Source organism: Dicentrarchus labrax, unplaced genomic scaffold (genome assembly GCF_905237075.1).
Source record: "Dicentrarchus labrax unplaced genomic scaffold, dlabrax2021, whole genome shotgun sequence".
NCBI classification, from domain to species: domain Eukaryota; kingdom Metazoa; phylum Chordata; class Actinopteri; family Moronidae; genus Dicentrarchus; species Dicentrarchus labrax.
Window position 1 is genome coordinate 4,758,367 of NW_026136701.1, and position 17,148 is coordinate 4,775,514.

At 40.9% G+C, this 17,148-nt stretch overlaps 1 protein-coding gene across 8 annotated transcripts in view; it reads left to right on the plus strand.

Annotated features, from left to right (window-relative positions):
* astn1 (astrotactin 1) overlaps window positions 1–17,148 on the plus strand; it is a 399,395-nt gene that overhangs the window by 178,171 nt on the left and 204,076 nt on the right. For all 8 annotated transcript variants that reach the window (XM_051402015.1, XM_051402098.1, XM_051402178.1 and 5 more), the window contains 2 exons: window positions 1,044–1,238; window positions 10,909–11,036. In XM_051402015.1, coding sequence (XP_051257975.1) covers window positions 1,044–1,238; window positions 10,909–11,036 — 323 coding nt within the window. The remainder of the gene's footprint in view (window positions 1–1,043; window positions 1,239–10,908; window positions 11,037–17,148) is intronic.

Here is a 17,148-nt window from a genome sequence, read left to right on the forward strand (position 1 = left end):
TTAACCAGACAACAGCAAAGAGTTTCTTTATTTTTTTCTCTCAAACTAACACATTTTCATTTACCAGCAACAGTTGTCCCTGTAGCTGATGAAACCAACAGCCGCCGATTAAACTATCATTTGTCATAACTTATTGCTAATCATGTAATCATGGGATTTAAAAATTTAGAGTTTGAATGTAAAAATGTTCGCTCAACCCTACTGATGGTTGAACATTTCTGCAGTTAAAACAACCTGTCTGCATGCCCACTCAGGCATCGGTATTCATTCCACTTTTTCGTGTTGAAACTCTCATGTTGTAATCTTTGTCCAGTGTCAAAAAAATAAATCAAACTGCAGTGGTCATTAAACAGAGCCAGATCACAACATTAACTTTCACTCTCAAATAGATCAAAAAGGGCATCATAAAGTGTATAAAAAAGGTATTAAAAAACTTTTCTTGAAGAAAGACTTGGCCACGTAAGCACGAAGGACAACTAATGATGGCTCTCGTTAATTTTTATTTTGCACCAAAAACGGTAATACTTTCTAAAATCCCAGAAGGTGCCAAGTTAAAATTCAGATCAGAGTCTGAGCACTCACGCTGCGGTCGATGGGTCAGAGCAGGTGCCAAGCCCAAATAAAATTTTGCCGTGCAGATCAGAGACAGCATCTTATTGATCCTTTTATCTGCTATGTGATCCTCCATAATCATTTTAAACTCGCAGAGAAAGCAACTTTCTTGTCATATGGCTGACTGTTTAAATGACAGCTTAACAGTTTTTCAATTGGCAGTCTAATCAGCACCCGTTATTTAACAAAACTATAAACATAATTAACTTTAACCTTAAAATTCTCGTTTTTCTCTCTGCATACTAATTATTCTCTCACCCTTAAGAACCACGGTAAAAGGAATTCAGGAAATGCGATAGCAGGGACACAGAAACAAGCAAATTAACAGACAAAGGAACAATAAGTAAACTCATATCACAGTTCTCAGGAAGGGAGGTTGACACAAGGAAATATATGATTAACTTAAATGACTTAAACCCCTGTCACTTTAGGTGTATCGAGGACTACAAGCGGGGTCCAGATGGGAGGTCATGCCTGCCGCTGTCCGAGGCCTGCATCGAGGGAATAGACTGTGTGGAAACGGTGGACATCCCCGCTAACCAGACTGTGTTCGGAGACCTCTTCTACGGATACAACAACCACACCAGAGAGAGCACCTCCGGACAGATCCTCAAGGCCACGTTCAGGTAAACACACAAGCTGTTTCTAAAGCGGAGCATGTGGAACATTGTTGTGCCATTTGTATCTCAGCAGGGAAAACTGTTTGGCAGGGTTTGGGCTCCCACTGTGGTGATATCCATGATAGTTTCAGGTCCTCAACTGCTTTTGGTGAAATAGTCTCAAGTGGCAGCTGTTTTTTTTATTCTACATTAGATGTGTTGATGTGGATTAAGATATAAGGATAGGTAGATATGAACCTCATTCACACCTGGAATTAACATGCAATCTGTGTATGAAACTTAGCTCTAGATAAGGAGAAACATGCAAATTCAGTCTACCAGCTCCACCTGCTGAGTTTGCATGTCGAAATTCGATGACAGGCTGAGTCACAATAACAAGCAAGCTGATTAATAACACTAGGGTATGTGCAAGTCTTGAAAAATCTTAAAGCACTGAATTTATTTCACTCAAAAAAGAAAGTTAGAAAGTATTAAATTTAACAGGCAAAAGTCTCAAATCTCTTAAAGCTCTTGCCTGCCATAAGCAGTAATGTTAGTTTAGCTTCTGTATCAATGTTCAGGCCTTTGGGAGATGTTAAACACCTATACACCTATACCTACATAAAGTAGGATAGTTGTGACATTGCATATTGTGCTTTGGAAGCTGTTTTCATTTTTTTGCATTAGTTTTTTTGTTTCAGTTAGCATACAGTGGCTAGAAATCTCCCTGTTTCACAACGGGCAAGTGTTGTGTAAAAACAGAATGGGTTAATATATTCATCTAGTTCTTGCCCCTTATATTAAGTAATTGTATCATGGGATACACTGGGAAGTAGCAATAAAAAGTTTATAATAGAAAAAAATTGTAGGCAATATGTTCCCTACTGGTTTTCCATCACACTTTCATACTTTGACCAGTATGACTTTGAAACAGATGTTAATTTGGATTCTGTGTGGTATTAAAAAGTCTTAAAGCCCATGGAGACTGTAAATATTTCAATAGTCCGTTTCCTGTCAGAAATGGCTGCAAAGTAAAGCAATAAAAATATTTTAGATATTGTATACACTTAAACTGATTTTTTGGGGTCTTTTTTTAGGTGGCTAAAATATATTTTGCTACTGCCTGGCCTATAGTGTCTTGAAAAACAGCAACCCACCCACAGTATTTTTAGTTTTTCAAGCCACATTTCCAGAAACTTTAAATCCAACTTGGTCGAGATTCAGGGTTCCCCATGTGTGAATAAAGGCTCGTGTTCAGATGTTATCCAAATGACTAATTGGAATGAAAATTGCATGTTAACACCAGCTGTAAATGGTACAAAGACAGTCTTCACGTCTGATCCTTAAATCCACTCTAAGAAAGGACCACCACAAATTTATCAGCACAGCCAGAAGGATGTCCTTAATATTAGGGTAGAATATCGGACATTTTAATCCGATTGTGTTATTAAATGCCAGGAATTCTCTCAAAAATCGAAATCCTTTTGCTCTGAAAAAGTACATTCAGAGGGCGCAAGCTGTCAATGAAGTTGGCTTAATCACACATTGGCACGTCCATCCCCAAATCACAGCGCAGACGTGTGTTCAACAGGTAGAATATTGTTCATACGATCGCCCCTACCGTTACAGCTGAACTTCCAACAACATTGCTGCTGTGCCTCCAACCAAAAGACATTTTCCATTGCTGCCTCGACACACAGTGATGACCTCAGGTCAGCGCAACAAATATGGTCATAAGGTCACATAAATAAATATATATATATATATATATATATATATATATATATATATATATATATATATATATATTATTTTATTATTTTTTTCTTTCCAGGAATTAAAAGTCATGGGAAAACATTGAACACTACTTTATATACAGAGTCGCATAGAACATTCAAATAACGTCAATGTTCTTTGATACGGTAAAGGGAGATCGTATGAATTAACACTTTCTATATTCCCTATTTATCAAGAGAGTTACTACAAATATGAGAGGGGAATATCCAGAGGGGAAGATTATAAACAAAGAAGCACACGTGAATTACATGTTGCTTGTGTAAGATATACTTATTGAAAAGCTAGCTCACAAGCAATAAGGTATTCATTTAAATGACTTCCACTGAGAGACCAGTTGTCTCCTATTTCCTTTCCCCCCAGACAGTTACGGTGCTTTCAGTTGTTCCCAAACCCCCTATACAGCAATGGTTATTGTTGATAGTGGTGTTAGTTTCCTGAGCGCACTCTCAGGTTGGTGTATGGTTTAAATCACCCAATGGTAAAATGGATGATTATAGTACATAAATATTCAGGACGTATATGTGTCTCCACAGGTCGTAAACACATATCAGATACAATCAATATATTTAAAGCTCATTTCATTATGGGGCAAGGAGTTTCAGGTAGATTTTATGTCAGTTCCATCCCAATAAAAAAAGATAGGCGTGATAGTAAAGCCTGCCACTGTCAGGGATTGTCCTCTATAAAACACAAGACATATCTTCTAATCTCAGGCAAATACTCTGAAGAGAAATACTGAAAAAAAAGAACCCATCCCCTCTTTGGAGAGTCTTAAGGAGATTAAGCCACACAGGTCCAAAGAGATGTCGTGTTCCTTTCATGATTTGCACAGGGTTTGTGGATAGCAGGGTACTTTGAAGGTGGTTAATTATCACTCTCCGCATTCTGCAATCATTTCCACTGAACTCCGGAAGCCAGAAGGTCAGCAAAGTCATCTGCGGCACAAGAATTTAATTTGGGCCGTGCATGGATTCCGTCGCCCGGAGGCAACTCCCCACTTAGGGATCCACCACTGGAGTTGTGGTGAGGGGGGAGGGTCGGGTGAAGCAGCAAAGTTAATATCACGAAGAATCTAAACCTCAAATGCTCTGATCTCATTTGAAAGTGCTTGTGAATGGAGAGCGGGGTCTGAGGCAGACTTTGAAGAGTACCAAATGCTTCCTGTGCAGATGAGGTGGTGGAAGAGGAAGGGAGACTCTTTTGGGAGGCATGGTTAATGCAAGGCGTAATTATAAGAGATGGCAGCAAATGAATTAAAACTGACCAGAAGCCAGTGTGCTGTTATCAAATCTAATTGGACCAGATGAACGTTTGAATGTAATGAACAAAAGTTACGGGAAGAGAGCATCACTATTGAACACAGAATAGCCGTTGGGGGTTTCAATCTAGAGAGAGCTTTCCAAACCAAAAATAAAACTGTAGACACAGTTTGTTACATGTGTACAGGCAGCTTCTGGCAATACAGTACAAGCCTTTTTACGTGGTGGTAAATCTGTCCCCAAGGAAACTAAATGTCAAATTTAATGTTGCACAGCAAGAATAACTGTACTGCTGGTCAGTATCAAATGAGTGCTTAGACAGCTCAATTTAAAATTAACTTCATATTGCATTTCTGTATTTCAAATTTTCTGCTGTAGGAAAAAGTCCTGATTAGTCTCTCCAGTATGTTGCAATAATATAGAAAATGATACGTATTCAATGGAGTAACCTTTTATGTCTATGTCTATGTCTTCTGTGGCTCAAGACATAGAAAATCATTCAAGATACATCACTTGAGTAATCTCTGGGAAAGTTTCAACAGAAAGCCTACATTACAAACTCGACACAGACATTTACCAAGCTGTGTTAAATAACTTCCAGTTTACAATCAATGGAATTAGCACATTTGGAGTTGATTGGTGGTGTTGATGAAGGGATACTTGAGTTCATCTGACAGGACTGTGGGGGGTATGTCTGGAAAAAAGGTTGGGAAACACTGGGCTAGATTGTTGAGTCTGTGGGTTGTTAGGTGGTGTTGGAGAGTCATTTGTCTTTTCCCTCACAAATAATCTTTGGCGGGTACAGATGTCATCTTGTGGATAGCCCATTGACCAGGCAACTGCCAAGTTACTCACAGAATTAATGTTAATCAGCCACAGCTCATAATCTGATGCCAGTGATGTACATTGCTCTAAAAAGAGTTTGACAAGAGATTTGTCAGTGCCAGTGAAAATGGGGTGTTTTGTAAAATGGAACCAGCTATCTACCCTAATTATGGGAAATGTATGATCCAGAGTTTTTGGAGCTTAACTAGAAACTACAGTAGGGACTAAAAGTCCGGACATCCAGCTTCTGCTACATCGACTCCAACCTTCTTTTTTTTTTGTCTCTTGCTAGACCCATCAACTAAATTGCCGGAGTACTCTTCAAATATTAAAAAACAGCAGGAGGAAAGAGTGTTCCTTCCCTTTCAAACGCAGTGCTGTACAGCTGACTTATTAACTTAAATGTAATTCTTCTTTTGGGAAGTCTCTGAGGCTTTGAAGATGCTGTCCTAAACACTGGAGTGTCTGAATCTTTTCATCGCTCCCATTCCCTCCACTCCCACTAGACAGTAACACTGAGGACCAAGCAGTGTGCACTCAACTGTCATGTGTTACTGTAGTTTCTGTGTTACCTCTAGTCGAGGCTTGCAGAGTAGTGATGTGCAGCCTTCAACAGTCATTGACTCAGTGTTAACTAAAATATGCCAGTGAAACAGCGCCGTGGCTCTCGTCCTACCACATCCTTATTAGATGTACCGTTTTTGAGAGAAGGCAAGCGAGAGAGGGAGAGCCAGAGGGAGGGATAGTAAGGAATCATTTATATGATGTTTACTGGCACTTTTACAAAAGCCCCTGCCCCGCTGCACAGGAGCAGCACAAAGCATCTGCCTCCATCATTCAGTGATGATGAAAACTTAGATTTGAATATTGTGTAATCACCAGCAGAGGTTTGTTGTTTTGGGGTTTTTTCCTTGTTCCAAACAAATAGCATCATGTTTGCTTTTTGAATTTTCTTTCCCTCCAGCCGCAATAGCACCACTACGTAGTATTTGTTTCTTTTCTCCTGTTAAACATACACTTTACTACTTCTTTTATTCTCTTGACCCTACTACCTCATGCAAAATCCCCTCCTCATCCACAGAAAATCGAGAAAATTCTAAACAATGCCTCCAAGTGAAAGTTTCGAATGTTAATGTTTTATTTATTTGGGAGGTAAAGGAGACCTGCATTGGGGAAAAAAATGGGATTTTCACCAGATTGTCTTGGAACAACAACAGAAAGAGGGAGAATAAAAAGCAGCAAGTGGTGTGAGCAGGTGCCCAGCGGCATAAATACAGACATGCAAACACAGCCATGGCACTCACGTATGCAGACATATGAGTAGGTGTGCGGACTCCCCATCTACTGGACAGGCAAGCCGTTTCAGATAGGTCTCGTGAGAGCATCATCACACACACACACACACACACACACACACACACACACACACACACACACACACACACACACACACACACACACACACACACACACTGGCTTGATTCCCTCCACCCAGCATGGCACCATCATGGTTCATCTGTCAAGCTCAGCAGCCCTGAAATGCTTCTCATGTTTTTCGGAAAAGGGAAGTGCACCCTGCCCTCCCCGCACAGAAAGCTTCCCCTCCTGCTTCACACGTAGACTGGTCACCATTTAAAAAAAAAAAAAAAAAAAATGCAAGGCTTATTTATTTAAATTCCTGGTAGGTAAAATCCTGTCGTATCATCGGCAGCAGACAGGCGGGGCACGGGATGATTTTGCTTACGAAGCAACATGACATATGAGGATGGCAGTCCTATCGGAGGGCACGATATGATCTGGTTTCATATTACAGGGCTCAGTGACAGGGTCTCTATCTTCCTGTCTCTGTGGGAGCCAGTGGACTCCAGTAATGAGATGTTAAAAAGCTAACCTCCTCTCATTACTCCTAACTCCCCTCCCTTCCTCTCTCACTCGACAAGCTCATAGAAGGTTTTAATGAATATTTTAGTGCCCTTTGTTCTCATTCTGGTGGCTTGGTTGGGATCAATGATTAAGACCACGCTCCCACCTGACAACCCCCCCCCTTACCCACCACCATCCAAACTACTTTACCCGGGCATCTTTCTTTTTTATCTTCTTACTCCTTTTTTTAGCCCACCTCAGCTGACCCCCCTCAAGAGGAATGCGTTCATTGACTCAGTTAATTAAAATATGAAATGTGTCTGAGAGGGTGGGGTGTGAACGCGTCGTTGGTGGCCCTGATTTATTCTATTTTAAAGCTGTGAGTTTATTCTTTCACATAGTCGGAGGGGGGGATCATCCCGAGGAAAGCAGAAAAAAAGTGAAAGGGTCGTTAATCAAAAGTGTCCTTGTGTTTTGTCATGTTTCAATAATTTATCAAACCTGCGCCTGCCTCACCACAGCTACTAAAAGACAAAAAGGCTAAGTAAGTTTTGGCAGACTTCTAAAAAAATGTTAATGCCATCCTTATAGTGCCAGCTGGCTGTTGAATGTCATCATCATCATCCATCGCAATTAACAATGGCGATTGTCAGGCACGAAAGCAGCAATATAGGAACTTTCATTCCACATAGCATGCATCTAAGAGAGGGAAAAATCATCACGGTCTTCAGCAAAACAAAAAGATTCATTACATCTCCAATTAGTGCGCTTTGTTAAACTAACAGCTAAAAACATGCGTGATTGCTTTCAGCGGAAACTGAAAATGTTTGACTCCAGTGTCAATGAAATCCCAGCCAACCTTGTTCTTCCTCAGTCTGCGGCACAAATCTAGCAACAAGCAAATACCCAGTTCAAGTTGATGATACATACAGAGTCTGTAACAGAGCGGTGACACTGTATATAGGGATTATTCCACTCCAGAGGCTTATGATGCATGAAGAAGTGTCTTCTCAATTTCCGTGCCTTACCACCCACCCACCCACATCAGCAGATAGGCTTTGTTTCACATCACCAGCAGCTAACTCTACATTGTTTTTATGAGCCTGATTTCCTTCTAATTACTGTCACACCCCTGGCCACGCCATGCAAATAAAATGTAATCTGTATAGTGGTATTTGACGCTGCTTCTATTCCAGCCAGTGGCTTCTGTTGTTCTCAAACTGTGACTTTCCCAAAGGCAATAGTTTGTGAGTTGTAAATATTTGTGTATCTTTTTTTTTTTCTTTTCTCACAGCTCAGGCCCAGAACACTGCATGAATCAAACATTATGCTCGTTATATATTAACAGGAAAAGTGTCGGCAGTGTGCGCCACAAGGATCTTTTTATCTGTTTAATGGCTGACGCTATGTATGTTTTAAAGCTGCAAGGCTTTTATCACAGATTTTTAATAGAAATACACTTGTCTTAAAAGGGACTGCAACTGAGAAGAACATCCATTTAGGCTAATTGAGATTCTCTAGATCCTATTTGCTTAATTTAATAACTGGTGTCAGATATGGTTACTGGCGGGAAATATTCTCAGCATACAGGAAGGGGTCATTTGAAATTCGAGAGTAAAACAGACAGCAGCAAGCGAGTCGTTCATCCAGAGATGTTTAGACTGACAGCATGTTCTTTGCTTCTATCGTCTCACTGGTGGTACAGAGCCTTACAGAGCAGCTGTGTTTGTAACCTTAGCATACTGGATGCAGTTTACTGTTAAAGGATAATTCTAGGTTAGTAATAACATGGTCTTGCGTTCATAACTTTGGCTATCAATAAAAATAACCGAGTATGTTGCTGAAATGTTGAGGGCAGTGGATCAGACAGGTTTAAGGGGCAAAAAAAGAAAAACCCATCTGAACCCACTTTGAGGAGAACGGTTAAAATAATTACCCAAACTGCACACTGTATGCAACAGTGACCAAATAGCAGACTGACAAAGTTAACAACTAGCTGCTGAACATAATGAAGTATCTAGCTCTAGGGTAGGTGGAGACCAGTTGCAGATTGCAACTAAGTGAACACTGCTTGTTTCTGTATTTGACAACCTGGGAATGAGAACAGGCTGTGAAGTGTGTTGGAGAAACTATGGTGAAATAGTGAAATTCGCCAAAAAGTCCCCTATCTACAGCCAGCATTTGGTTTGTCCTTTCTGGGGTACTGTAGAAACACGATGGGTTTAATATGGCGGACTCCATGGAAGGCGACCCATGTCATGTTTGGATTAAAACAGCTCATACTAAGGCAATGAAAACACAATTTCTATGTGATTATATAGTACTGATAACATACTAATGAACATTATATTCTATTTCTGTCAGTAGGTCTTCCTAAATGTTACACACTGGACCTTTACGAAAAATACGAGTGTGGAGTAAAAGAGCGCTATGGATTGTTACATGAGTAACATAAAGATATGTTCTCATCAGCTGTTGCACCCAGACACCTGAATGACATAAGTTCCTGATTTATTGAATTCATTCTGTTGTGGAACCTTGTTGTGACCCTAACTGGCATTGAGACAAAGAATGATGAAGTGTACAAAATGAGCGAGTTCAACCAAGAGTCACTCGCAGCAGCAGACAAATGAGGACATCAGCTCTGAGACTGAGTCACGTTGCAGCAGAACAATCAACATAATGAAAAATGACGGGCTTTATGTGAGACTTTGGCTCTTCAATACACTCCACAGTCCTGCATAATTGTTACTATGTATTGACTTCCCCTTAATGATGTGCCAGAAAGTATGCCTTTACAGTTTGCCACTTATGAGAAGCACACTTATTTATCCATCTTTGATCTACTCTGTCCCTCCCGCCTTCATTCATCCTTTTTATTCATTTTCTTCTGACTCCTTTGCTTTTGTCTGTGACCACAGCGTTAAATGAAGATTGTCATTCTGAAACGATTTTTTTTGGAGAAAAGATGTTACTGTATAGTCATAAAACAAAATGCTACAGGCAACTACATCAGAATCAACATGCATTTACAAATATATATATCAGTGATTTTGTCAGTAGAAGCAAAGTTCCTGCTATTCATGGGATCATCAATCCAGACGTATTTAATTATTTGGTCATACAACCTGTTCTTTTTGCAACTTGTTTTATTTGTTTTTTTGGTTTTTGTGGTTATGGAAACCAGGGGCATGAACCACTTTGCAGGTTCATGAGTAAATCACTATGTACACACAAAGAGAAATATGCATATACACTCTTTGTTTACAATAGAGTGTGTGTGTCTGTCTGTGTGTGTGTGTGTGTGTGTGTGTGTGTGTGTGTGTGTGTATGGGTATATAGAGATTTTGTGACAATATGTATAGCACTCTACTGAAACAGTTTACAAAGTGAAAGTAAAAAATAAAATGTCAACATGATAACAACATAAGAACAATACACAATGAAATTAATTAAATTAGAACTGTGCCTGAGGTGCACACATTCCAATGTCACATTGGTTGGAATTATTGGTATATGCCTGGTGTTTGTACATGGCCTAAGGTAAGAAATCAGTTTTCAGACCCATGACTGCCCTGAATTGGTAATTTAAAGCATGAATTTTTATATTAGAGCTACTCCTGGTGCAGTAGGTGTTCAGAATCTTCATGTTGTCAGTGGAGCAGAATCTTGGGAAAATATATTATTTTGTCCTTGCTTTATTATTATTTACACTGGAAGAACTTGGGTACTTGGCTCGAGCACAACATAAGCTGTTAATTTTGACCTTTTATCCCCCCCACCTTCATGGTGTGTATACTGCTTTTTACCTCCCTCATCATTGTACCTCCTTATTTCCCTTTATTTAACCTACACACCTCTTTGCTTCTCATTTTCTCGTATCCCTGTGTTGGATGACTGAGTGCTTCTGTCTCTAATGGAACCTCCCATGTTCTCGTCTCTCTGAAAACCAGGCAGAAGAACTTTGCCCGAGGCATCGAGCAGCAGCTCCCAGATGGCATGGTGGTGGCATCGGTGCCAACAGAGGTTCAGTGCCACGAGGAGCTGTCGGACCCCGTGCCCGACCCAGAATACCTCACAGGTATGAAACCATATTTCATGGTTCACTCCGCTAGCTCACAGCTGTGCGATAGTACTTCATCACTGGCCTGTCGGAAATCCTCATTACTCAAAAAAAAAAAGAAAAATCAACTTCTCAGGGCCTGATAACCAATGTGGAATGCTGAGTGGGTAGCCCAAGGTGTTTGAGTATACATTCTGACATTTTAGTCATCATTTATAATGTTTGGGCAGTCTGCCATGGTCAGGAAATAGTGCCACAACTTCAATCATACTGGCCCCAGTATAGAGATCCTAATGGTTAACACTTGATCCAAGACTCGATTCGGTCTCGCATCTTTGTGTTAATATGTTAAATACTCATGTTGATCCAAATGGCAGCTCTGATCACATGGTGCATTATAATCATCACAGCAGAAAATTCCGTTTTTTGCAGTACGGTTCCTTGTTAATTGATGAAATGCCATAGTGCTGCCGGTGTTTGAGCTCTCACTCCATTTGCAGTCCTGTCTCCTAGAAATTATATATATTACTTATTTGAAACTTATTAGTTTTCCTGCAATATCTAATATTGTTGTACACTATGGGCTCTATCTTGCACTCAGCGCAATTGACTTTGTACACTGGCCCTTGTATAATTCCTATTTTGTACTCGACCCACATTGGAATTTTCCCTCCACCGACGCACGTCCTTAAATTAGGGAATGAACTTGCGCTCCGGAGGGCGGTTCAGTGAAAAGAGGAGGCGTGTTCCGGCGCAAACGTTCCCTGGTGCTATTTTGCTGTTTCAGAAAACAATTCCGCCACAGACCAGGAAAAACCTAGTCTAAAGTCAGTGGCGCTTATTCAGATGCTATTTTAGGGGCGCAGACTTGAGGGGATGCGCCTGAGAGGCAGCAGCAACATCGCCACCCGGTCAAGACGGGCATTAATACTGTGCTGCATCCCGGACAGCTCACGTTCCAGCATGTCTAACCCGGTTTGCTGCAGGAACGGCATGTAGTGGGTCTGGATCCTCTGCACCTTGGTGTTTGCACTGCTCCCTCCTTAGCTGGCCCTTGCGCACTGCTCGGCCCGTGCGCACTGCTCCCGAGGCCAGGGTCTTCTTCCTGCAAGCTGCGTTACATTGTTTTGATTTATTGTATGGCTGTGTTACATTTATTTCATGTCAATAATGTCACTTCTCTGTATTTCACGGCCCTGACGAGAAGGTCGGTCTCCTCGGCTGTGAACCGCTCCTGGCGTGCGCCTGGCAAATCCGCCGTTATAATAGCAATCCGCTAGGAACAAGCGCGCCTGCTTTTAAAGGGAATGTGAGATGACCACACCTATGACTAATGTAGCTACTTCAGACTAACACATTTTAGATTTGTGCCGGGTGCAAGAGTCATTTATCCCGCCGGCATACTGGCAACAGCGTCCGAGATCCGCCCACAAAGCTACTTGTGTTTTGCGTTTGATACTTGCGTTTCAGATCGGCAAGATAGGGCCCTCTATCTGCTTGCAGCAACCAAAGCATCATTGTACTAGGGCTGCCCCAGACTAAATATTTTTAGAGTCTGTATAAAGTACTATAAAGCCAATAGTCAACTAGTTGTTGCTCATTTAAGATATTGAATTAATTACATAAATATATATATTTTAACAGCCGCTTTTTAAATGATAAATCATTTCTTATAAAGTCACACAAGGTGCAACTCCTGAACGTACTTGAACGTTTTTGTTTTTCAGCAACTATCCGACTAATGAAAAGTGGGTCGAGTAAGACTTTTCGCAACGACTAACGAAGTCGACTATTTGGGGCAGTCCTAGACTTTTTTCATGATTATGTTTAGGCACACCCAGTACTTGGTAAAGCCCAAAACAGGACATGTTTACCTTATTATATTTACTTTATCATCATTTAACTAAAACTACAGTCTTTCCCCATCCTTAACCAAAGTGCATTTGTTACCATGGGGCGACTGTGCCTCAGGGGGTACAGTGGGTCGTCCACTAATTAGAAGGTTGATCCCTGCTGCATGTCGAAGTGTTCTTGTATCTTACTGAACCCCAAAATGCTCCCGATACTGTGCCATTGGTGTGGGAATTATTTATTTTCTGTTCTGATAAGCCTCTGCCATCAATGTATGAATGTGTGCGACTGAGTGAATATGGTACGTGGTGTAAAGCGCTTTGAGTGAGTGGAAGACTAGAAAGGTGCTATATAAGTACAGTCCCTTTACCATCCATTTACCTTTACCTAGCCGCTAGGGCTAGACCCAAATATTCAGATGTTTGTGAGATAGGTATTCAGTTTTCAATTCTGAGAGTGCCTTGCCCTGCCTCTTTCTGTTTCTCTTTCCCTACAGGGACAGACACATACAGGATAGTTAATTGATGGTGGTTGGCATCAGTCTCTTGGACGGTTAAAACATTTAAATTTAAAAACATCATACCACCGTCAAAGCTTAGAATATTCACTTTTGATCACTGCTAAATCTCTGGAGCCCAAAAAAAGGGTACTGGACAGCCCTCCTAACTACACTACAGACAGGACTCAGGATCCCGAGTCTTACGTAATATGGTAATTTCCCCCCCCGACCACCTCCCTACAAATTCTGTGCTGGAAATACAAGTAGCACTGTCATTCTATCAAAAAGACTTTATAATCAGAGGACAAAGCTTATGTGTCTGTGAAGTGAAGCCAACTTGGTAGTTTCCAAAACCTGTATTCTTTCTAATGGCCAGTAGGAAGCAGCTCCACTGGCTGCAAAACAAAACAAAACAAAACAAAAAGTCTGATTGAACTTAAAGAGAAATTACCCAACTTCTCTAAGTCTTCTTCCATACAGCCTGATCTTCAGTTTGTATATTAAGGTCAAATTTAGAGTAAAACGGACAATAGAGCAGGGTATGATTTAGGGCGTGGCTACGTTGTGATTGACAAGTCATTCACAATGAGTCCGTCCAGCTCAACGCACCGAACTCAGATCAAACTGTCAAACTAGTCAGTGCTGATCAAATATGAATCAATATTCTGTTACTGCGTTGCCTGTTTCTCTCCTCAAATCATTTCATAAACATATTTTAAAGTACTGTTTATCTGTAATGTAAGAACATGTGTGACCAGGCGAGCTGCCATTGCTTCCTGATATGGACAAGTGAAAGTAAGTGCAGGCTATGATCATAATGCCCAACTGAAGGCTTCAAAACGGTACTCCACAAATCAATGGGTGATGTCACGATAGGTTCACACTTGCATGGAGCATAATCCAAGAAGCAATTATGTTTTCTTTTGAACATATTTGGCTATACAACATAGTACTATATTAATGTAATTCTAGAAGACAGGGTTGTCTGGTTGGTAGTAGAGGGTCGATTTATCCTCAGTCCTATTTCAGACGGATGTGACCTCCTTGAGTTCCTTTTGGATCAAGTCTCTTTCACACTTTTACACATTATTTTTGGGTAGTGTTCCCACTAATCTTTTCTTCAGAACCGTGAAGACATTTTATCTTCAGTTTCTAAAGCCTTCTTGTTGCAGTAAGTTATTTTACATTTTCACTCATTTCATAGAAAAGTTAGTTTGTACAATCATTATGTTACTGTTGTCTGCTGTACTGTCTTGTCAGGTGCATCAGAAGTGAAGAATAAAAGTAAAATCCATGCTCATGACTTGGAGTGCATTCAGATCTTTCACTCGCAGCCTTGGACTATTGACCCACATTGCAGAGTGTGTGCTTTATAGTACTGTGTCAGCATAGTGCAGTATTGCCAGATGTCAAAAAAGCATATTGTCAGAAATCAAGCTCACTGTGAATATAACCTTCCAGACAAATGTACTTGTCCCCCATCTCTTTCTTTTATACGATGAATAAAAAGTTTTCCTTTCCTGGAAATGATGGATGACATACAGTATCGCCTTTCGAAAGACAAAAACAACACCCATGTACAAATTTTCATATCATCCCAAAGAATTTTCTGGCTGCTGTTTCCCACAGTGCGGCTCACAGGGAGCTCACACTCTTCAGCTCACCATCCAACTCAATAATGAACGCGGAGGCAGAATAGGTAAGAACATTAGCAAAATCTTCTTTTTTTCATCTGAGAACTGTGTGTGGGGGAGGGGGGGGTGACTGTCGGGATTCATTAGTCGGTGGCATCAGAAGCCATCTTGCTGTTCTCTTCATTACCAGTGCAGCACATGGCAGCAGTGTTTGAACAGCGCACAGCCGTCCTACGAGAAACAGCTGCCATTAACAGAGAAGAAGGAATATCTTGGCTTGCTAAATATCAAGCGATTCCAGTAGAAGGCCAAAGATTTGTATCCATCCATCTGGACGCCTCATTATCTACTCAGTTTGACCTCACTTTGTTTTGCTTAGTTTTACAGTTTGAAATCATTCAGAGCAACCCTAGGCATGAGTGTTTGGAATTACTTGAATAGGGGGAGAAAAACAGCTTGTCAGAAAGTTCTCTAACTCCATAAAGAACAAGTCTATTTTGTCCGAAGTATAAAATAATATTTCTCTTTTTAAGTTGTAGAACATGTTGGAATCTTATGAAGAGCAGACGTCTGTAATGGAGAGGATGTCCTCCCCTGCTCTGCCTGCATAAGTATTCTAACCTTTTTTCTTCGTGTTTGGAGTGCAGTAGTGGGTGCCACAATAGAGAGTGTAAAATTAATAATCATATTTCAGCATATTTCCAGGAAAATGCTTCATTCAGGCAGCCTGCTGGCTAAGCTTATTCCAGGCACCTGTGTAACTGCCTCTGAATTGCCTTACAGTGTAGAGAACAGCAGATTGCAGGATGGGTTTATCGCTTGTTGTTGATATAACAGCAGCAATACAAGGCCAGTCAGGGCAGCAATTCAAAACTGCATCAACTGAGGTTACGTCCGAGGTGACGGACAATCAAATGACGACGGAGCAGCAGTGGTTCCAACTGCTGTTTATTGGAAACTTCAGAGGATATTAAAACCGTCTAATCTAAATGGATCTTCTGCTGTCACGTCCCTGAGCCCCTGTCCCCACCCGTCCCCCTCTTCTCTGTGCACAGCTCAAACCTTTTTATCCCTACATCGCCCCTGGGCTCACAGTGCGCACAGCCCAGAACAGAGACCGACGCAGCAGCACTCCTCCTCTCGTGCCTCTGTGTTGGGCCTTTTGGCGCAGCAGATGTGGGCTTTTATTGAAGAGTAATATCATGAATTGAGATATCATTTCAAAGCATCCAGCAGGGCGCCATAGAAGCACATAGTGTACTCTGGGGCACAGTGGTGCAGGTTTCACTCTGTTCCCAACCCAATGCTAGAAGCAAACTGATCCCCGATGCTAGGAAGTGCATGGAAAGTACGATATGGTGGTCCAAAGAAAAGAGATGGAGGAAGCTGTGACAATCCAGCAGACAGAGAGCTGAAGTCTCATAAAGTGTCCAGAGCAGCAGCGCAAGTATTAAACATTGTAATGTTATCCACACACACTCCCCTCTTCTAGCTGTCTAGAAAACATAGCACACAGATCACCAGCTGACCTCACTCTGTCTGTCTGGTGGCCTTTAAGCTGCAAAGAAAAAACACACAGAAATATATTTTCTAAAGGAATTGTATGTTTTGGAAATATGCTTATTTGCTTTCTTGCTTACAGTTAGATGACTTGTTTTTTCCCCTCTCATGTCTGTATGCTAAATGGGAAGCAAGCCAGCAGGTGATTATCTTAGCATAAAGGTTAGAAGCAGGGGCCCACTGCTAGCATGGCTGTGCTAAAAAAAAAAAAAAAAAATAGAAATAAATGTCTGAACCATTCCTATACAGTCTCCTAAACTGTAACTGTAATAAACTGTTTTCTTTTTCATTTCCATTCTTGTTGTAGCAAATAGAGAAAACCCATAAATAATGTTGAGCAAGGTTACATCCCAGGGCTGGATTTTTCTTTTGTAATTTGTTGTTACAAATATCAATTTGATGACTAATTTTGAATGACATCACTTGTTTTGAGAACAGAACTTCCAGTTCCCCTCCAGCTCTCAAAATGTACTGTAAAACTACAAAATATTCACCAAAAACTTCCAAAAACCAAGTTGACCTGATCAAGGCTGTGCCCAGGCTGAGACAACTGATAATGAAGAACTGGATCACATTCCCCTGAGGT